The 19,600-nt window shown below is 41.7% G+C and overlaps 1 protein-coding gene across 2 annotated transcripts in view; it reads right to left on the minus strand.

Annotated features, from left to right (window-relative positions):
• Positions 1-411: 411 nt before the first annotated feature.
• The window catches only part of MRPS33 (mitochondrial ribosomal protein S33), a 56,010-nt gene continuing 36,821 nt past the window's right edge, over positions 412-19,600 (minus strand). The window contains exons 1-3 of one of the 2 annotated variants that reach the window (XM_080666341.1): positions 11,430-11,507; positions 4,114-4,355; positions 412-969 (exon numbers count right to left, since the gene is read on the minus strand). In XM_080666341.1, the coding sequence (XP_080522467.1) occupies positions 864-969; positions 4,114-4,328 (321 nt within the window). In that variant the 5' untranslated portion in view covers positions 4,329-4,355; positions 11,430-11,507 and the 3' untranslated portion in view covers positions 412-863. Of the gene's footprint in view, positions 970-4,113; positions 4,356-11,429; positions 11,508-19,600 lie in introns of those variants that run through there. The other variant, XM_080666342.1, reaches the window with a different exon arrangement.

The following is a 19,600-nucleotide window of genomic DNA, read 5'->3' on the forward strand; positions in this document are numbered from 1 at the left end:
AGAAGTCTGGATTTTTCCTTTGTAGCATTTAATATAATTGTGTTTACATAATTAGGTAACATTTCTCCCACAAGGCTGAAAGTCCTACCAGGTAGGGACTGTTTTTCTTGCAAGTCACTGTATTACCAGGACCCCAGTACTTTGTATACAGCAGATACTTAATATTCTCTTACCAGGTATATACTGTATTAGATATTCTCAAAGGAGTGGGTGGAGAGGCACATAAAGTTTGAGCTTGGAGGTGGAGACAGTGGCTGAACAGCCAGAGATGAAAGACTTCAGGGCTTATGGGGAAGCAAGAGAAAGTAATGAGGAGACTACAGTGTGCTTATTTAATGTTTCCCTCCCTTTCCCAACATCCCACACAAACCATTCAACAATAATCTATGCATTCATTTCTTTTCTTATATATACATTTAAAACATGTTTTTATTGATTTTTAGAGAGAGAGGAAGGGAGAGGGAGAAACATGAGTGAGAGAACAACATTATTGATCGGCTGCCTCCTGCATGCCCCCCACTGGGGATTGAGCCTACAACCAGGAATCCAATCGATGACTTCTTGGTTCCTGGGTCAATGCTCAACCACTGAGCCACAATGGCTGGGCTGCATTCATTTCTTTAGGGAATGAGGTAAACCTCAGATTACAACACTAAGGCCAAAATAACTTTGCAGAATTAGAATGTGTTCAAGAAACCAGTCACACTTTAACTGGATCAGACTTCAACATGGAGCATTTGTGTTCCTCCAAATGCTCTTCAGCTTAGGAAGCCTACAGTCATCCAACATGGGGAAAGAGAACAAATACTCTTGCTTCTGCTCTCAGTTGCGGAGGAGGAAGTTTCTCTCTGCACTGACAAACACTATTTCTTTTTTGCTGCTCTTTTTCCTTCTCCTTTCCTTGGTTTCCCCTTTCCACGAAGTTTCTTCAGACGTCTCTGCTCATCCTTGAAGTCCTGATGCTCGTCTCTGAATGGAGAGAGAAAAAACAAGCCAGGATTTTACAAATTGGAAAAGTACACCAATCTAGCACTGTTCCCTTAGGGTTGTGGTAATTAATCCCTGACTTCTACAAAGCACATGCCCAGCTTGAACAGAAAGGATGGGGAGTCTCCAACATACAGATTCATTGTATTCCGAAAGTTCACTTCTAAATTACAGTTCCCCTTCAGAGAAATAATGACACGGATAGCAGTTAATTCTTGGGCCAGCCATGTAAACCTATGCAACTATGATACCACACTAATAATTACCCCAAGTTTCACTATAATACCAAGACAAAATACGAGAGGAGCAGAAAGTGGGTAAAAACTTCAATAGCTACACAGAGACCCCGAGAACCCCAGGAATTAGCACCTACTACAAGGGGGAATGGTATGGAAGAAGCTGACTTAATGGCAGTATACAGTTGAAACCAAAAGGCTCAGGCAAATGATAGCCAAATCAAAAAACAGGTACTCTAGGGATCAAGGCAACCAGGACTATATGTATAAGCAGATGGGGTGTAAGATGAAGACTGCCCACTATGTGTAAAAAATGTCTGTATCCTACAATCAAATACCTAAAGAACAGTGGTGTTTAAATATGTAAGCTCGGGAACCCATTTGAACCTGGTTTCAAATCACAGCTCCATTTAGTAGCTGTGTGACCTTGGATAAGTGACCTTCCCTCTTTGAATCTTAGTCTCTTCATCTGTATGGACAATAATAGCATATGAATTAAATGTCTCACAGGGTTTTGCTGGCCAATTTTTAATTTCCTAGGCTGTTTTGAAATAGTGGTTTTATAGGGTATGTTGTTTCAGTCCATGAACGTGATGAATACAACATACCTCTTTGGGATTAGCTATGATTGCCCCAAATAATCTATTCTCAACAGAGGCCAGAGTAATTCTTTTAAAATGTAAGTAACACCCTATCATTTCTTTCTTCACAGCCCTGCAAAAGACTCCCCATCTCACCCAGAGCAAAAGCCAGAGTCCTTCCTACAGCCCTCAGAGCCCTTCATGATCTGCCCGTAGTCCTACCGCTCACCTTGTTCCGTGCTGCTCCTGGAATACACCAGGTGCGCACCTGCCTCAGGCCTTTGCTCTGCTCTTGCCTCTGCCTCGAAAGCTCTTCTCCAGGTTCCACTGGGCTCACTCATCACCTTCAAGCCTCAGCTTAAACCTCATCTTCTCAATGAGGCTAACCCTGACTATCCTGTTGAAGACTGTGCTCTACCTGCTCCCCACCCACCTAGTGCCCTCTCAGCACCCTTGATCCTGCCCGGCCTGCTCTACTATTTTTCTTTCCATAGATGTCCAACTTTATAACATACCACATAATTATTTACTGTTTTCTCCCCTCTTCTACATTCCCTCCCCCATTCCCATCCACCCCCAGTCAGAAAGAAAGCTCCAAAGGCTGGGGTCTTTGTCTCTGTTGATGAAATGGCCCACGTACCTGATAGACTGAATGGGTCACTGTTTTTGAGAATCTGTGCTTCCCTCCCCCTTACAGGGTCTTGGAGTAATATTTTATTTATTGTAGTTTGTCTAGTTTCATCCTGCCTTTTGCCACAGCAGTTGAGGGACCATTTACCATAACTAAATACATGAAAATAATTGTGCTTTTCCATGGATAATGAAATGCTAAGTGTTTTTTCCCTGTCCCCAAAGATAGGCAAGGCTTTATTTTTCAAACAAATGGAGAGTGGCAGCAAATAGGTACATTAAAGTAGCTGAATGTGATTTTGTTATGGGTTATAATTTTCTATTCAGGAGATCTGCCTTCCAGTGATATTTTCTTTTGGGTCATAATAAAATTAATTTTTATTTTCTGAGCCCAAGCTTATGGCAAGGGAAACTGTCCCCAAAGCAACCCCAGAAGTTCAAATATGCATGGATTGTCATCTGTAATAATATATTAACCAAGAAAATCTATTTGTTCACTGCGGCTCCCTTGTGCCCATCATAAGTGCCCACATGTGGAAGGTACTTTAAAAAATATCTGTTGGATAAATGAATGCAGCTATCTGGAATGAACTAGTAATTTTATTACATTAGAGTGAACAGTCCCAAATTAAATTTTGTTTTGTTGCCCTAAGAGAAGTTCAATTAAAACATGTTACATGAAAAATAAGTAGGCATTTTAACTTTATACAATTATTCACTGTTTGAATTTGTTTATAATGAGTATGTATTAGTCTGGTAATTAAGACTTTTTTAAAAAGAAAATGATCACGTAGGTATTTGATATATTTTATTTCTAGAGTTGTATAGTGTTCTGAGCTCCCACTTCCTATACATACTCAAACATACAAATGCATGGTGGAAAGAGCCTACTGCTCTTACTATTACACATTAGTATTTATAATAGCTTACATATTACAATTAAAGGTTAACCACACCTCATTTAGACCATGTTAGTATATTAAAAAGTGTACCAACTAAAAATGCCAGAAAAGGGTGGAAGGCAGTAACTCCAACAAAATTGCCACCGGGGAAGAAAGGAGGCTGCCCCACACCAGCTGGGAAGCAGATCGGCCAACAGGAACCTGCTCAATGTTTGGACCAGTTTTCCTCCACATTCTCTTAGACTGCTCTTGACTAATTAAACATCTCTCTATAGCTCAGTATCTAGTCAATGTTAAGTCACATTATAGACATAATTAATTTATGTCTTCAATAAGTGGATGTTTCCCTCTATTTTTGGTAGGCCCATCATGGATATATATATTTGTTAATCCTCACCCGAGGATATTTTTTCTCTTGATTTTTCAGAGAGAGTGGAAGAGAGGGAGGGGAGGAAGAGTGTGTGTGAGAGAGATATATCTCCTGGTTGCCTGCCACACATGCCCCACTCATGGTGGATTGAGCCAGCAACCAAGGTACTAGCCCTTGACTCAGAATCGAACCTGTGAATGCTCTAACCACTGAGCACCCGGCCAGGGTCCCATCATGAATATTTTGAAAGCTTTCCTCCCCTCGCCCCCCTCCCCCGAAACTATCTTTTGAACTACCTGGTCCCTATTATAAGAACCACAAAACTATAAAGATGGAAAGGCTATTTTTTCCCTTTTTCTGATCTACAATAATCTCTTACAGATTGCTCTTTGTTTTTTTGTCATTACCTGTAGAGGCCATAAAAACGCAGTATCCCCATGAGCGCAAAATAAGTGTTGTGATTTGGATACCAGTCATATGTCTCCTTCCTCTTGGCCAAAGGCTGCTCACTAAACAGCTTCACCACTTTCATGGATTTGGAATCAGTAGGCCTGGCAACTTCACCAAATAGCCGGGCACTCAGACGAGTCATGCGCAAGGCATATTCTGAAAGTGAAGACATTTCTGGGGCAGCAAGGAGGAAGAGTCCCTACAGAAAATGAGAAGACAAATGGGTTAGTGTTAGAAATTCACAGATTACTGAATGAACACTTTAGAAAGTGAAAACACAGCAAGTCACACGTGATTCTGTCCATGTTGTTGGCAGGACATGCCTTGGAGTTGAGAACTATCCACAGTCCAAGTGGCTATTTCCTTTGCATGTTTTATATTTGCAATTTTATATTTGGTGTTCACATACTATCGCTCCCTTGCTCTATGCCCTGTTTTACAATAAACTATTTTGTGATTCAATGTTATTTAGTGATGGTCATACCTATTTGTAGGCTAGATGAGGGCAGAGAAACAAGTTTTCCTACCACAGTATTATTATACCTTCAGAAAACACCTACCTAAGCAGTCTCCAGAATAAATACGCTGACTGCTTGCCATCTAAAGGTTTAATCATGGCAGAGAAATAATTATGCTGTTGTCTTTATTATCAGCCCTTTGAACACTGATCTCCTCAAGGGCTCCAGATGGCTGAGAACTGCTAATGAGTTATGAGGTCATTTAGCTTCTAGGTTGCTGGATTGAATTCTGCTTAGAGACTGAGAGCCATTTGGGAAAAACAAAGATAGTGGTCTTATAGAAATAAAGTGAAGAGCTCAAAAGATTTATTTTATTCCCGAATAGAGGGCACTTATGAATTGTGATATTACTTGTCTTATCTTCCATCTTATATATTCTGCTTTAATGCAAACTAGCTGTCTTATTAGCTGAAAACAAAAACTTGTTCTTCAGAGGTGTGGGAAGCCACCGCTTCCAACACTGTCATGAGCATGCACCAAGGAACGTGGGAGGCCGATGGAACGTGAGCATTAGCAGGGCTTACGCTAGGCACCGATTGTTTGTGTTGAGATAGTGGTGGCTCGAAGCAATCTCCTGACCTGATAGCCTCCAAGTAAATGTTTACTGGACGTTACTGATCTTTACTGACCTTTGAGACTGTCTGTCTGTTACTTATTTGCCGTGCTTCACTGAGGGCAAGATGTGTATCTAAAACTGAATAAAAAGCAGACTAGGCCAGGACTCTGTGAGCCTCTTCACGAAAGAGGTTCCACCTGGCCCCCCCAATGCCTTCTAAATTCATATTTCTTGTATAGCATTTTCATTTGTGCATCGGCTCCTCCTGCAGATCCTGAACCTAGCCATGCAGGTCACGGCAAGAGGCATAGAATGTTGAAATAGGTATATAAATGATATATATGCAGAAATTATAGCTAAGATATCAAAAATTATATGTGATACATAAAAACCAAGAATATTCTGGTGAAATAACTATCTTATTCCATTTCAGTTAAATGTAGGTAACTATTGGCAGAATATGCTAATTTATGTGACATTAGTGAGATGAGAAGCTATGCTAAGAGACCATCCTGGGGGATAGTTCAGCTGGGATGAAAAGGAGTTGATCTCCAAACAGAAAAATGTCATAAACCTGTCTTGAAAAACAGGTGGGAAAAATATACAAAAAACTCTCCTAAACAGGAAGGGTGCTAAGTAAATTTCAAAATAGCTAGTGCAAGAAAAACCAAACCAAACCAGTCTTTAAATTAAGGAATATTTAATGTCTATGTCAAGATCCATTGAGCCCTAACTGGTTTGGCTCAGTGGATAGAGCGTCGACCTATGGACTGAAGGGTCCCAGGTTCAATTCTGGTCAAGGGCATGTACCTTGGTTGCGGGCACATCCCCAGCAGGGGGTGTGCAAGAGGCAGCTGATCAATGTTTCTCATCTATGTTTCTAACTCTCTATCCCTCTCCCTTCCTCTCTCTGTAAAAAATCAATAAAATTTTATATATATATATATATATATATATATATAAAGATCCATTGAAAGAGCAGAGGCTGGCCTCAAACCAACTTCAGAATTATCAATCTCAAACCATTTATCATTCTGAAACCAACCAAGCAATCTTGGGCCAATAGTGCCACCTGAAGGCTAGCAAAGGGACAACTGTTAGATCCAAGATTCCTTTGCCTTCCCCTGAGCCCCCAAACCAGGGATCTGTGCAAGTCTTGCTGTTTCTCTTTCTTTTTAGTTCCCAGATTCACTTCTCTCCCAACTCTTGCTTCATTATATAGATGGGGATGAGTTGGGGTTATATTTTCATCAATGAGAGAAAAAGTCATTAACTGTTTATTTTTTTTTTTTATTTATTTTTTTTTTAAAATATATTTTATTGGTATTTTACAGAGAGGAAGGGAGAGGGATAGAGAGCTAGAAACATCGATGAGAGAGAAACATCGATCAGCTGCCTCCTGCACACCTCCCACTGGGGATGTGCCCGCAACCAAGGTACATGCCCTTGACCGGAATCGAACCCGGGACCCTTCAGTCCGCAGGCCGATGCTCTATCCACTGAGCCAAACCGGTTTCGGCAAGTCATTAACTGTTTAACACAGTGATTTTCAAACTGTGTGCTGCAAGAATTTGTAAACCATGCAATACCTGACTATTTAGTTAGGGACACTGACCTCTTTTCCTTTATTTTATTTTTTCAGATATGCCTCAAATTTTAATAAGATGCCCTATACACACATTTGCTACTAAAAATTGAAATAGCACATCAAAAAACTGGTTACAACTCAAGTTTTTGAAAACCAGAGAATCTAGTTAATGCACCCTGCACTAATCATGTTGTAGCCAAACCATCCAATGTATTCTGTTTTATATTTCTTCCATACAAGTTACTTGCTTCTCATTCTTGATGTTGGGTTTCATCTTACTGACTTCAGGCTTCTAAAACACAATGACAACACTCAAGACCTATTAGTGCTTCTTTGGGTCAAATAAAAAAGGAACTGAAGTATATTGAAGTCATTTAAATGCAATTTAAATTGATTCCTGGCATCAAGGTAGACAAGAAAAAGATGCAAGAGAAAGACATCACACAACTTCTATCATAGGTGATCTAAATATTAGTATATAGCTATCCTTGCTGAGTAGTTTACCTAAGCTGCTGCATAACAACCTTAAAATTACTAGCAAGAAAAAAAAAGTACAAAAACAAAAACAAGGTTTATATCTAAACTAGTGGCCTGATGCACAAATGAAGATTCGTGCAAGAATGGGCCTTTGTTCTCCTGGTTGCCGGCACTGCCTTTCTGCCTTCCCACGCTGCCCAGAGGCCTGGAGCAGCTGGGGTGGTGCGGAAGGCCTGCATTCTGCCCCGTGATCAGAGCCTGTGTATGCAAATTAACCCGCCAGCTTTGTTGGGTTAATTTGCATACTCACTCCTGATTGGCTGGTGGGTGTTGCGAAGGTACGGTCAATTAGCATGTTACTCTTTTATTAGGTAGATTGACTCCATGTTATAATTCTCCATGCTAATATTATCAAAAGGATCTCCATGATATAGGCAATAATGATAGCTACATGTAAATCTTCTGAATCTTGATTCAATCTCAAGTTTCCTCTCCTGTGGGTCTTTTTTAAGCAAAGATCTAATAACTTGTAACATCCTTTTTTTTTCCGAACAGTTCCTCACTCCATGTTGTCTCCTGTAGAGCATGCCTTAATTCAGCCCCAGTCCAACCCCTTTAAGTTTTTTTCTCTGTCCTGCTGTTGGGGTGAACGTTTTGGTGGAAGGGAAGGGCATTTTATAGTAGGGCTGAGAGTCAAGTTACTAAGGTTCTTTGCTAGTACTAGAGTGCCAGCTGAGTCTTCTTCATAGGGAATCTGAGAAGGCTCTAGGGCCCAGGGTGGGTTATTGGAAGTCTAGTCACAGCCTGAAGTTCCCCCGGAATTCCATCTCCAAAGAGTTCAAGCAGAAAGTGATGCTCAAAACTCTCAAATTGCTACAAAGTCCCTCTTTTCCTTTAGGTTGTCAAATAAAATGACAAGAGCCAACACAATAGCCATCTGGTGTGGGTGAATCAAAATTATACCTATTTTTTTTTTATCAGATCAGCAAAAAAAATACATATTTTGGTGTGCCACAGAATTTTAGTAATTAATGTGTGCCATGATATGAAAATGGTTGAAAATCACTGGTTTAATGTATAAATAGAAAATAGTTAACAAGTTAGTGCTTTAAACTTCTAAAGGCCTTGCAAATGTCTAGAAGTAGCCTTCTCTTTGCAAGCTTTAGCTTTTCTCTGCCTCCCACCTTTAAAATTATGTTTTTCCAAACATCAGATAAAAAGCCAAACTGTTTCTTAATCAACTTTACTTTGTTTTGCTTAATTACTATTATGGCATCAGAATAGATTTTTGTTACAATTGCTTGGTATTTACACAATCAATTATTTGTAAGGTGGCCTAGGAACTATTAGCTAAATCTGTTCTCTCTAAATCTGAGTTTCCTTTTAGGAAAACAAAGCTTGCAAGACTATAGTGATAAATAAGTAAGACAGTGGCACTCACTAAATGGCATTCACCTTAAAAATTTTTTTTAACCAGTTGTTAAGTTGGTGCTCTTATGTTCTATACAGACACATTTGTTTATTTCTATCCTCATTTAATTATGCAAAAAAAAAAGAGATACATACTCCATGCAGTTAGACCTGTACCTCTTTGGGATACTATCTTCACTTACAGACTGACAATCAGACAAACATAGGGGAGGGGACCAGCAGCTTGGTAACTTGACAGATAGCAAGGAGGAAGGGCCTTATTAGGACAGTGGCCATTGAAGCCATCATAGGATACTAAGTTACCTCCATGCCACCTTTAGAATGTAGCAAATTACTGGGACACATCTATAGTAATAAAAGCATAATATGCCAATTAGACCGGACAGCCGAACGGATGTCATTCTGGACAGCCTTCTGGATGAAGTCTCGGTGAGCGGGGCCAAGGCAGAGGCAGTTAGAGATGATCAGGCAGGCAGATGAGCAGTTAGGGGTGGTCAGGCAGGCAGGTGAGTGGTTAGGGGCAATCAGGCAGGCAGGCAGAGTGGTTGGGGACGATGAGGCAGGCAGGCAGAGGGGTTGGGGGCGATGAGGCAGGCAGGCGAGTGGTTAGAGGTGATGAGGCAGAGTTGTTAGGGGCAATGAGGCAGGCAGGTGAGTGGTTAGGGGTGACGAGGCAGAGTGGTTAGGGGCGATCAGGCATGCAGGCAGATGAACGGTTAGAAGCCAGTGGTCCCAGATTGTGAGAGGGATGTCCGACTGCCACAGGGTGAGATCGGGCCTAAACCGGCAGTTGGACATCCCTCGAGGGGTCCCAGATTGTGAGAGGGTGCAGGCTGGGCTGAGGGACACCCTGCCCCCCCACCCAGTGCATGAATTTTGTGCACCAGGCCTCTAGTAGCTTATAAATCACAAGGTCTCATTAGAATCCATTCGAATGTGATTATATCACAAAATTCAAATCCTAAAACTTTTATGATGGAGAAAGGGAATAAACCTTTTCAATCCTGAATCCCTTACTAGGAACAGAGAACCACTTGCTAAATAGAAGGAAACTGAAAATGGTTATAGTAATTATCAATTACTGCTTTGTAGTCTCCTTCCACATAGCCCATATGTGTCTGATTAAGAATGGCATAGGAGCTTGATGTTCTTTTTTTCCCCCCACATAGGCTAAAACAGCTTAAAAATTCCGCTGTCCATAAATATTGGTTCTAATACTGGCAAACTGCCACTTCTTACTAGCCCTAAATTTTTTAAAACTTCAAATGCCATACTTAGGACTTCTAGGACCTTGGTATGCCTTTTTATGGATTCTTTCCATTTTATCTTTAAAAAAAATCTGAAAACCTTGTTAAAGACATTAAAGGCAAATATTTTACATGTCAATTAGATTTTTATTCACATGAAGCCATTCTAAGAGGTACAATTAAAACACTTTTCTTTAAATGTGAACTAAATAAAACATTATCATGAAGGAAAATTAACTGGAGTTAAAAATGGTAAACAAAAAACAAATTACTCAAACACATTAGGCCCACATAAGGTAATTCCCATATTATTACTTCAGCATAAAAGGGCAAGTTTCTTTGATTTTTTTCTGATAGTTCTGATGCGCTTAAAAGGTCAGGTTCAATGTTTATTTCAATACTGGTTTCGAATTAGGTTTGCCTTTTTTCTTTGAAAAGTGCTGGAGTTCTTAACTTGGATATCCCTCGGCGTGGTGAATCCTGTGGAACTTTCAAAATGTATGCTGAATTGTTCGTGTACGGGTGTGTAAGTCTTGCTGGGGAGCGCTTTCTCCAGTGTCTCAACAACCAGTGGTTAGAGGAGAGCTCCAGCTTTGGAGCTGAGAACCTGGTTGGAATTTTGCCTCTGCGCGTTAATGGCTGTAAGGTGTTGGTCGCAGTAGGTATTGCGTTCTTGGCCTCCGTTTTCTCATCCAGTACACGGAATTATACTACCTCCTGCGTGGTCAGGCTGGCGCACAAAACTCATGGCACAGCGCCTGCCCTAATAATCATCTGGCCTCAAGGAACTCGCACACTGTGCACACGTGCTTCACAGGAAAACAATCTAAACACAATGCGTTCTTATTTGTAAAGCCCGGTACTGATTATTTTACTGGATCTCAGAGACATGAACGGCCCTGGATATCTATCAGCTCTATTCAGTTTAACAAGAACATCCCCAAACCCCTCCAACTGACAGGATCACGCCTGCCTGTGATGAAAGGAACCGTGTCAAGTCACCTGACGTCGAATCGGCAGGGTATTTCGCGAATATTTTTCTTAAATATCACTTTATTATATTTTTCTTAAGCTGTTAACAAAATTAATCTGCGTACCCCAGACAAAGCTACGGTGCAAAAAGCCATCTGGTGAGCAAAGAAACCGAGTCTTGAAAGCTACCTAATCAAGAAGACAGTAACTGCGCCGGAGAGGAAACTAGGCTAGCGTCCTTAGTTTAGAAAATCCCCCATTTTACGCAGGAAAAGGCCAAGTTGTTTGTATGATACCGGCGAAACTTCCAAGCTGCTTACAAATGAAATTGTCTCCTCCTGTTCTTGGCGACCCTACAAAGTTGTGAAACGCCCCCCCCCCCCCCCGACTCCCGCCTCCTGCCTCCCGCCTCCAGCCCCCAGGACTTCTACAGCCACCGCCCATACCGCACTCCAGACCCCCGCAAAGTCACGGACAGCCTTACCCAGTGGTGACCTTCCTCTCCCACGCGCCCTTCTACCGGAAGGCCCGCCCCCAACTGCTGCGGAGAGCAGTAGAGAAACGAAAGCCTGGGGGCTAGAGTGGAACCCTAGTGAAAGACCCGGAGCTACCAGCGCCAGACCTGGCGCTTGCGCAGTGAGGCTGGCTCCTGCGGTTGTGCGGAGCACTGAGGACTGGGTGGTCCGGGGTAAGGAGGGAAGATTACCTTTCCTGTAAGGTCCTGCGAGGTTCGCTAACCGTGTTTTGCTGGAAGTGGCTACACAGCTGTCCCCCAAATCTCTGAAGCAGTGGCTATGGTGTGTGCCTTGTGGTGGGAGATAAAATGCACTTTCTTTTTTCTTTTCCTCTTCTTTTGGTGTTACTCTCTTTTCATCCATCCTAAGCCTTGACTCTAGGGACTGAAGTCTTCTGATCCACATGGGGTGCCATACACCTTTCCTTCCGCCTACCTACTCATCCTCTAATAGGCAATTAGGATCATCTGCAGGAGGCCATTCTTGGTACTCCCTTGCTGGATTAGGGGCGCTGGTTGGAGCCCTTTGTGTCCCTCTTCCTCCACTGGCCTGGATGGTTCTTCAGGGACAGAGATGGGATATTTATCTGACTCCTCAGTAGTCACCCAGATCCTGCTTGGCAGATAGTAGAAACTAGGCATTTCTTTTCATAGTAAATCTACTTTCAAGCAAGCCACATCCCATAGACATTGTATGAAACATTTATTGAATGTGTGATATTTTGTCTGAGAACAGTACTTATTTTCTGAGAATTATTCAAGGCCTTTCATAAATACTCTAAAATGTACGCTAAGAGCCCTACCCAGTTTGGCTCAGTGGATAGAGTGTTGATCTGTGGACTGAAGGGTCCCGGGTTTGATTCTGGTCAAGGGCACATGCGCTGTTGGGGGCTGGATCTCCAGTAGGGGGCGTGCAGGAGGCAGCCGATGGATGATTCATTGATGTTTCTATCTCTCACTTTCCCTTCCTCTCTGAAATCAATAAAAATATATTAAAAAAAGTAAAATGTACCCTAGAAATAAGGCAAATCAGAAGTGAGCCGTATACCTAGAAGTTACTCATTCTATTGACACCTTCTTCCCTCTGATAGAATTTTATGCTTTGACATTATTCTATAGAATATGCTTTAATCAAATTATGTTAATTTTGTTGTTGTTGTTAATTCTCACTAGAGGATATTATTTTTCATTGATTGTAGAGAGAGTGGAAGGGAGGAGAGAGGGGAGAGAGGAGAGAGAGAAACATCTAAGTGAGAGCCACATCAATTGGTTGCCTCCTGCACTTGCCCCAACTGGGGCAGGGAACCTGCAACCCAGGTAGAGGCTCTTGACTGGAATCAAAACCATTTGAGGGCCCACGCTCTAACCACTGAGCACACCAACCAGGGCTCAGATAACATTTTGATGTGCTATTTTCCTATGATTTGGTAAGTAGTGATAGAAACTTGGGTCTGGTGTAAGAAGTTTACTGCAGTTACATTTATACATGGTATAATGAATATCCCTCATCTTATTTTGCATAGCTCAGTCCAAAAAACTGTTCTGGGTAGAAATTTCATCTTGTAGAGTTGGCTTGTTTTTTATCTAATGGCCACTGAATCATGTAAACAAGGAGGCTTCCTTTGCTTGTTGGCTGTTAGGAAGTTTAAAGCCAAATTTGCAGTGGACTCATGGCAAGAACTATTATATGTATACTAGAGGTCCAGTGCACGGATTTGTGCACTGGTGGGGTCCCTCAGCCTGGCATGCGCCCTCTTGCAATCTCCTGTGGGGATTGGGCCGAAACCAGCAGTCCGACATCCCCCGAGGGATGTAGTAGTGCACCAAGTGGAAGGTGGCCGGGGAGGAGGCCGAGCCTGGGCTGGGTGCTGTGCCATTCCCACTCATCCTGGCCCCTCTGTGCTTGCTGCCAAGGCTGCTCGGTAGTGCTGCCGCAGAGGTGGGAGAGGCTTGCGTCACCTCAGCTGTGCTCACTAGCCATGAGCCCAGCGGCGCTCCCACTGTGGGAGCTCACTGATCACCAGGGGGCAGCTCCTGCATTGAACGTCTGCCCCCTGGTGGTCAGTGCACATCATTGCTACTGGCCGGTAGTCGGGTTGTCTGGTCATAAAAGTCACTTAGGCTTTTATATTTAGAGATTTGCATAAACTTTGTAGCTGGTTCTATTTTATATATGTGTCTTTGTGGTTTTTAAAAATAAATATATTGCCTAGTTGGTTTGGTTCAGTGGATAGAGCGTCAGCCTGTGGACTGAAGGGTCCCGGGATCAATTCCGGTCAAGGGCACATGCCCAGGTTTTGGGCTCAATCCTCAGTAGGGGGCGTGCAGGAGGCAGCAGATCAATGATTCTCTCTCATCATTGATGTTTCTACCTCTCTCCCTCTCCCTTCTGCTCTGAAAGTAATAAAAAAATATTAAAAATATATTTTTAAAAAAATTGATTTTAGAGAAAGGAAGGGGGGAAAGAGAGAGAGAAACATCAATTGGCTGCCTCCCACACATGCCCTGATTGGGGATTGTACCCACCACCTTCTGGTGTAGGGGATGATGCTCCAACCAACTGAGCCACACTGGCCAGGGCTGTCTTTGTTTTTTTTTTTTCGCTTTTCACCTAGTTATTATTTGTGTTATCAGTATGTTTGTGAATCTCTGTAGGTTATCATTACTCTTTAAATTTTTAAAAAAAGTACCATTACTCTCTTTTAAACATAGCAAAGTATAAAGTTACAGGTGGCCATGTACTCTGGGTACGTTGCACTATTACTCTCTTTAGGTCATGTTAATGGGGTTCATATTAGTTTCCTGAGCCTGCTGTGGCTTGAAATATCAGAACTTTATTCTCTCACTGTTCAGAAGGCCAGAAGTCCAAAATCAACATCACTGGATCAAAATCAATGCTCTCTGCAGAGGCTCTAGGGCAAAATCAGTTCTTTGACTCTTCCAGCTTCATTGACTTGGAGTCATATCACTTTAGTCTTCAAGGCTAGCATTTTCAAATTTCTTTCTACTTCCTCTTCACATCACCTTCTCCTCTTATGTGGGTCAGATCTCCTAATGCCCCCCTCTTACAGGGATATATGTAAATGCATTTAGGATGTACTTGGTTAATACAGGATAATCTCCCCACCTCAAGATCCTTAATTTATTCATATATGCAAAGGTCCCTCTTCTATATATAGTAGTATAGATTCAGGGATTAGGATCTGATATATTTGGGAGAAATTTTTCAGTTTACCTCAGACTTGGAAACAGCAAGCTTGTGATATTGGTTCAGAAACTGACCAATGGAAAAATGTGAATAGTAGGGTGGGCAAACTAACAAAACAGAGTAAAATTTAACCTCCTATGGACATTGACTTCTAGACCTCAGTTTACTCACTTGTCCCTTCAAGCTAAGGCTTCTTTAAGGACACTTCTTATAATCAAAGATTGCCTTACATATTTCTATTTTCTATAGCTCAGTGTTTTAAAATTGTGGGTTATGATTCATTAGTTGGTTATGAAATCAATGTAGTGGATTATAACCAGCATTAAAGACATCAGAATAGAGGATATCAGAGTGTATCACATGTAGTAAGGGTAATTATTGTTTCATGAAACAATATGTATGTGTGTATGGGATCATAATTGAAAATATACTTCTTACTCTAGGTTGTGGTAAAATAGCATCTTCTATAAGCAATTTCATTATCCATTATATTGTATGGCACATATTCCTTGCCATTAGAGCAAGAATTAAAGTTCACATCAACTTCAAGTTCTTATTGTGTGACATAGTCCAAGGGGCAGGTGGATATTTACTCTTTTAAGTAAATTAATTTACAGATTCCCAATAAATACTCTTTCCTAGAATTGTGTAGGTTCTTCTTTTCTATGTCTGCATTTACAATAGTTCTTTTCTCACTTTACAAAAGACAGGTATAGCTCTCATCCGGGGTGTAAAATCCTCCATGACAAACCAAGGGACAGTTCAACATGCTTTGGGGGAAGCTTCCTTTAATGATCAGGGAAGGCACTATAAGCTCTTAGGCTTCTTGTCTTTTCCTGGGTGAAGTATGGCTGTTAGAAACATGGTAATTGGATATTTGTTGTGATTTTCTGAAATCAGATATACTGTGTGAGTGTGAATATGGGAGTAAATTTCCTTTAATCATCATGTCTCTTCCATCCTCTGTGGTTAAGAAGTGCATTGTTACTGGAGAGAGTGGTGAGAGAAAACCAAGCCAGCACTGAAGAAAATATTGAACCCTCAATTTCCCTTCCAACATATTTAAATACAAGCAATTTTTTTCAGCTATTCTCAATACTTATCTATAGTATGTATCATTATCTGGAAAGAAAAGCAGCTTTGAAAAGCTGAAGTAGTAGAGGTTAGTAACAGTGGTTATTTTGAATGCAAAATGGATTATTTTAGGACACTTCCATATGTTTCATGTTACAATGGAATAATAACCTATAAAAAAGTCAACAAATTTATTTTAAGTTTGGTATGTGTTACTCAATATAAGTTAAAACATATTATGAAAATCATTGATACAGTTAATCAAATCTTCACCCTTCCTGCCTACTTTCCAGGCATAATATTGGAGTGCATTTTATGGCAATGTTGGGGTTGGGTAAGGCCATGTGACTCTTTCTGGCCAGTGAGTTATATACACAAGTGAAGTGTCACCTTCACCCATGTGAAATTCTACAGAGCTTTATTTTCCTTCTGGCACAGAGGGTCGTTGCTCCCTCATCCTGGATCCCTGAGTGATTATGAGGAGCAGATTCTGTTCTGCCAGACACAATGTGCATGCAGCTTAGGTTAGAAATGAACTTTGTTGTTGTAAATCATACAATTTTATTGTTTGGTATCCTGTATGATTCTGCACTGATCAATTTTAACAGCATATACTTTAAAAAATAATTTTATTGATTTTTAGAGAGAGAGAAACATTGATGTGAAAGTGTAGCATCATACAGCTGCCTCCTGCAGCCCCCCACTGGGGATCTAGCCTGCAATCCAGGCATGTGCCCTGACCAGGAATCGGACTGGCAACCCTTTGGTGCACGGATGATGCTCAACCAAATGAGCCACACCAGCCAGGGCTTAACAGCATATACTTTTATTCTTCATAATGATATGAAATTTTTGGACTGGGACTCAAATTCTTTCTCCACCGAAGTCAAAGAATATCCATGGACAGAAGGTGGTATAGCAAAGGTGGAAATTTAGTGCACCCCTTTGTGGGCTGTGTGCACAGTCTTGTTGTAGTTAAGCCTTTATTGTTGTTGGTATCACTGGGAGGAATTGACCTCCAGGCCAATTGGCTGTGAGGATCAGCTGTGTCTGCAATGGGAGAACTGTGCTGGAGACACTCTTATGAGACAAGACTTGCAATAGCCTCTGTGCTCAGCTTGGTGGGGCGGAGTCTCAGGGCAGAGCAGACAGCATTGCTTTCCCATCAGCCCTGCCCTAATAGGCCCCTGTGTCTCAGTGTCCCATGGTAATCGCTGCAAGCACCTCTGAGAGAAAGCCACCCTTGAGTTCTGCCCACTGCCAGACAGTCCATTTTCACCCTGTATGAGTCTGGGTCCCCAGAGTCTTGCCCGGAACTGGAGTTCAGCACATTCGGGAGCTTTTGTCTCCCTCCCGTTTGAGAGAGCCAGCCGTGCACTCAGTTGCCAGTCCTCTCCGTGCATGCGTCTCAGTACCTCTGCCTCCTGCAGCTCCTGTGAGTCTCAGTGAGCTTTTCTCTTTCCTTCTAGTTGTAGAATTTCCACTCAGCCAGCCTTCCTGTGGTTCTGGATGATGTTCGTTTTGTCTTTTAGTTGTAGTTTTGAAATTGTTGTGCAAGGCAGCAGTTTAGGTGTTTACCTATGCCGCCATCTTGGTATCTCCAACAATACTGTGCACACAGCCCACAAAAGAGTGCACCAAGAGTGTCCACCTCAGGTAACTGGGGAGGCTGAGCCACTGGCCCTATAGGACACCTAGCACACAAAGCCACTCTATCAACTCAGGGAAGCAGCCAAAATGCGGAGACAAAGAAGCAGATCACAAATGAAAGAAATGGAGGAAAGCAAATGACTGGATATAGAGTTCAAAACCACGGTTAAAAGTTTTTCAAGAATTTTCTAGAAAAGGCCGATAAATTTAGTGAGACCCTCGAGGATATGAAAAAGGATCAACTAGAAATTAAGCATACACTGACTGAAATAAAAAATATTATACAGAGATCTAACAGCAGACTAGAGGATCACAAGAATCAAGTCAAAGATTTGAAATACAAAGAAGCAAAAAACACTCAACTGGAAAAGCAAAAAGAAAAAAGAATCCAAAAATATGAAGATAGTGTAAGGAGCCTCTGGGACAACTTTAAGCGTACCAACATCAGAATTATGGGGGTGCCAGAAGAAGAGAGAGCAAAATATTGAAAACCTATTTGAAGAAATAATGACAGAAAACTTTCCCTACCTGGTGAAAGAAATAGACTTACAAGTCCAGGAAGCGCACAGAACCCCAAACAAAAGGAATCCAAAGAGGACCACACCAAGACACATCATCATTAAAATGCCAAGAGCAAAAGACAGAGAGAATATTAAAAACAGCAAGAGAAAAACAGTTAGTTACCTACAAGGGAGCACCCATATGACTGTCAGCTGATTTCTCAACAGAAACTATGCAGGCCAGACGGGGGTGGCAAGAAATATTCAAAGTGATGAATAGCAAGAACCTACAACCAAGATTATTCTACCCAGCAAAGCTATCATTCAGAATTGAAGGTTAGATAAAGAACTTCACAGATAAGAAAAAGCTAAAGGAGTTCATCACCACCAAACCAGTATTATTTGAAGTGCTGAAAGGTATTCTTTAAGAAGAGGAAGAAGAAGAAAAAGGTAAAGATAAAAATTATGAACAACAAATACATATCTATCAACAAGTGAATCTAAAAATCAAGTGAATAAAAAAATCTGATGAACAGAATAAACTGTTGAATATAATAGAATCAGGGGTATGGAAAGGGAGTGGACTGACAATTCTCGGGGGGAAAAGGGTGTGGGGGGTGCGGGAAGAGACTGGACAAAAATCATACACCTTTGGATGAGGACAGTGGGGGCGGGGTAAGGGCAGAGGTTGGGGTGTGACCTGGGTGGAGGGGAGCTATGGGGGGAAAAAAGAGGAACAATTGTAATAATCTGAACAATAAAGATTTATTAAATTAAAAAAAACAACAAAGGTGTAAATTTATTATAGAAAAGTACAGACTCCCACGTGGGGAGGGGAAAAGGGTCCCACTGAGTTCCTTTTCTCTATGGCTTACAAAGGCTGCAGATCCTGGTGCCTTGATATCCTCTCTGATTGGTCACTATTCCCTTAGACTGGGTTACTATAGTAACTCCTAGGCTCAAAGGTCTGCTTCCTTATTGCTTTCCTATTCCCTTTGGGCTTTCTTCTCCTTCTGGATGAAGGGCTTCCTTCTCTTTATTTTGTAAATATAAACCTTTTGCTGTTCCCAGATCCCTCATTCTATGGAAATGTACCTGTTGCAGCTTTTCAGCTTCCCTATTCTATGGAAATACAACTTCTGCTGCTCTACAGCACTGTGCTTCTTCCATGTTCCTCTTAATTTCCAAAATTTCTAAAATTTCCTAAACCTGTCCTATTTTACCCCTAAAATTCCTGTTTCAATTACATGTATAGGAAAAGTTTCATTATGATTAAAAAAATCCAAACTGATTAGGACTATTACAGAATTTTTACATATGATTCTTATTTAGTTATTCCTGAAAGCTGAAAACCAAAGTTAAGTACATGTTATGCCCAGATTTCGTGATCCCCAAAGACCACCAGGGAGCCGAGTCCGATGCAAAAGCAAGAGCCTTTATTCGAGCTAGCTCGAGCTACCCGTCCACCACACTCGCTGATGCAGTGCCAGGAGGCAGAGAGAGAGCCCCGGGCCCCAAACACGCTGATTTATAGGGGGCCTCGGAGAGGTAGGAGGGGTGAGGTAGTGTGGCCTCTGCTGATTGGTTGGGGTCAGGTTGCACATGGGGGCAGGGCACGGCTTACTTTCCTCTTGCATTTCTATTGGCTAATTCAAAAGTGTGGGTTGGGCTCTTGGAGAGGTTCTAGGGCAGGAACCTGACTCCACGTG

Source organism: Plecotus auritus (assembly GCF_963455305.1).
Source record: "Plecotus auritus genome assembly, chromosome: 4".
Lineage (NCBI taxonomy): Eukaryota > Metazoa > Chordata > Mammalia > Chiroptera > Vespertilionidae > Plecotus > Plecotus auritus.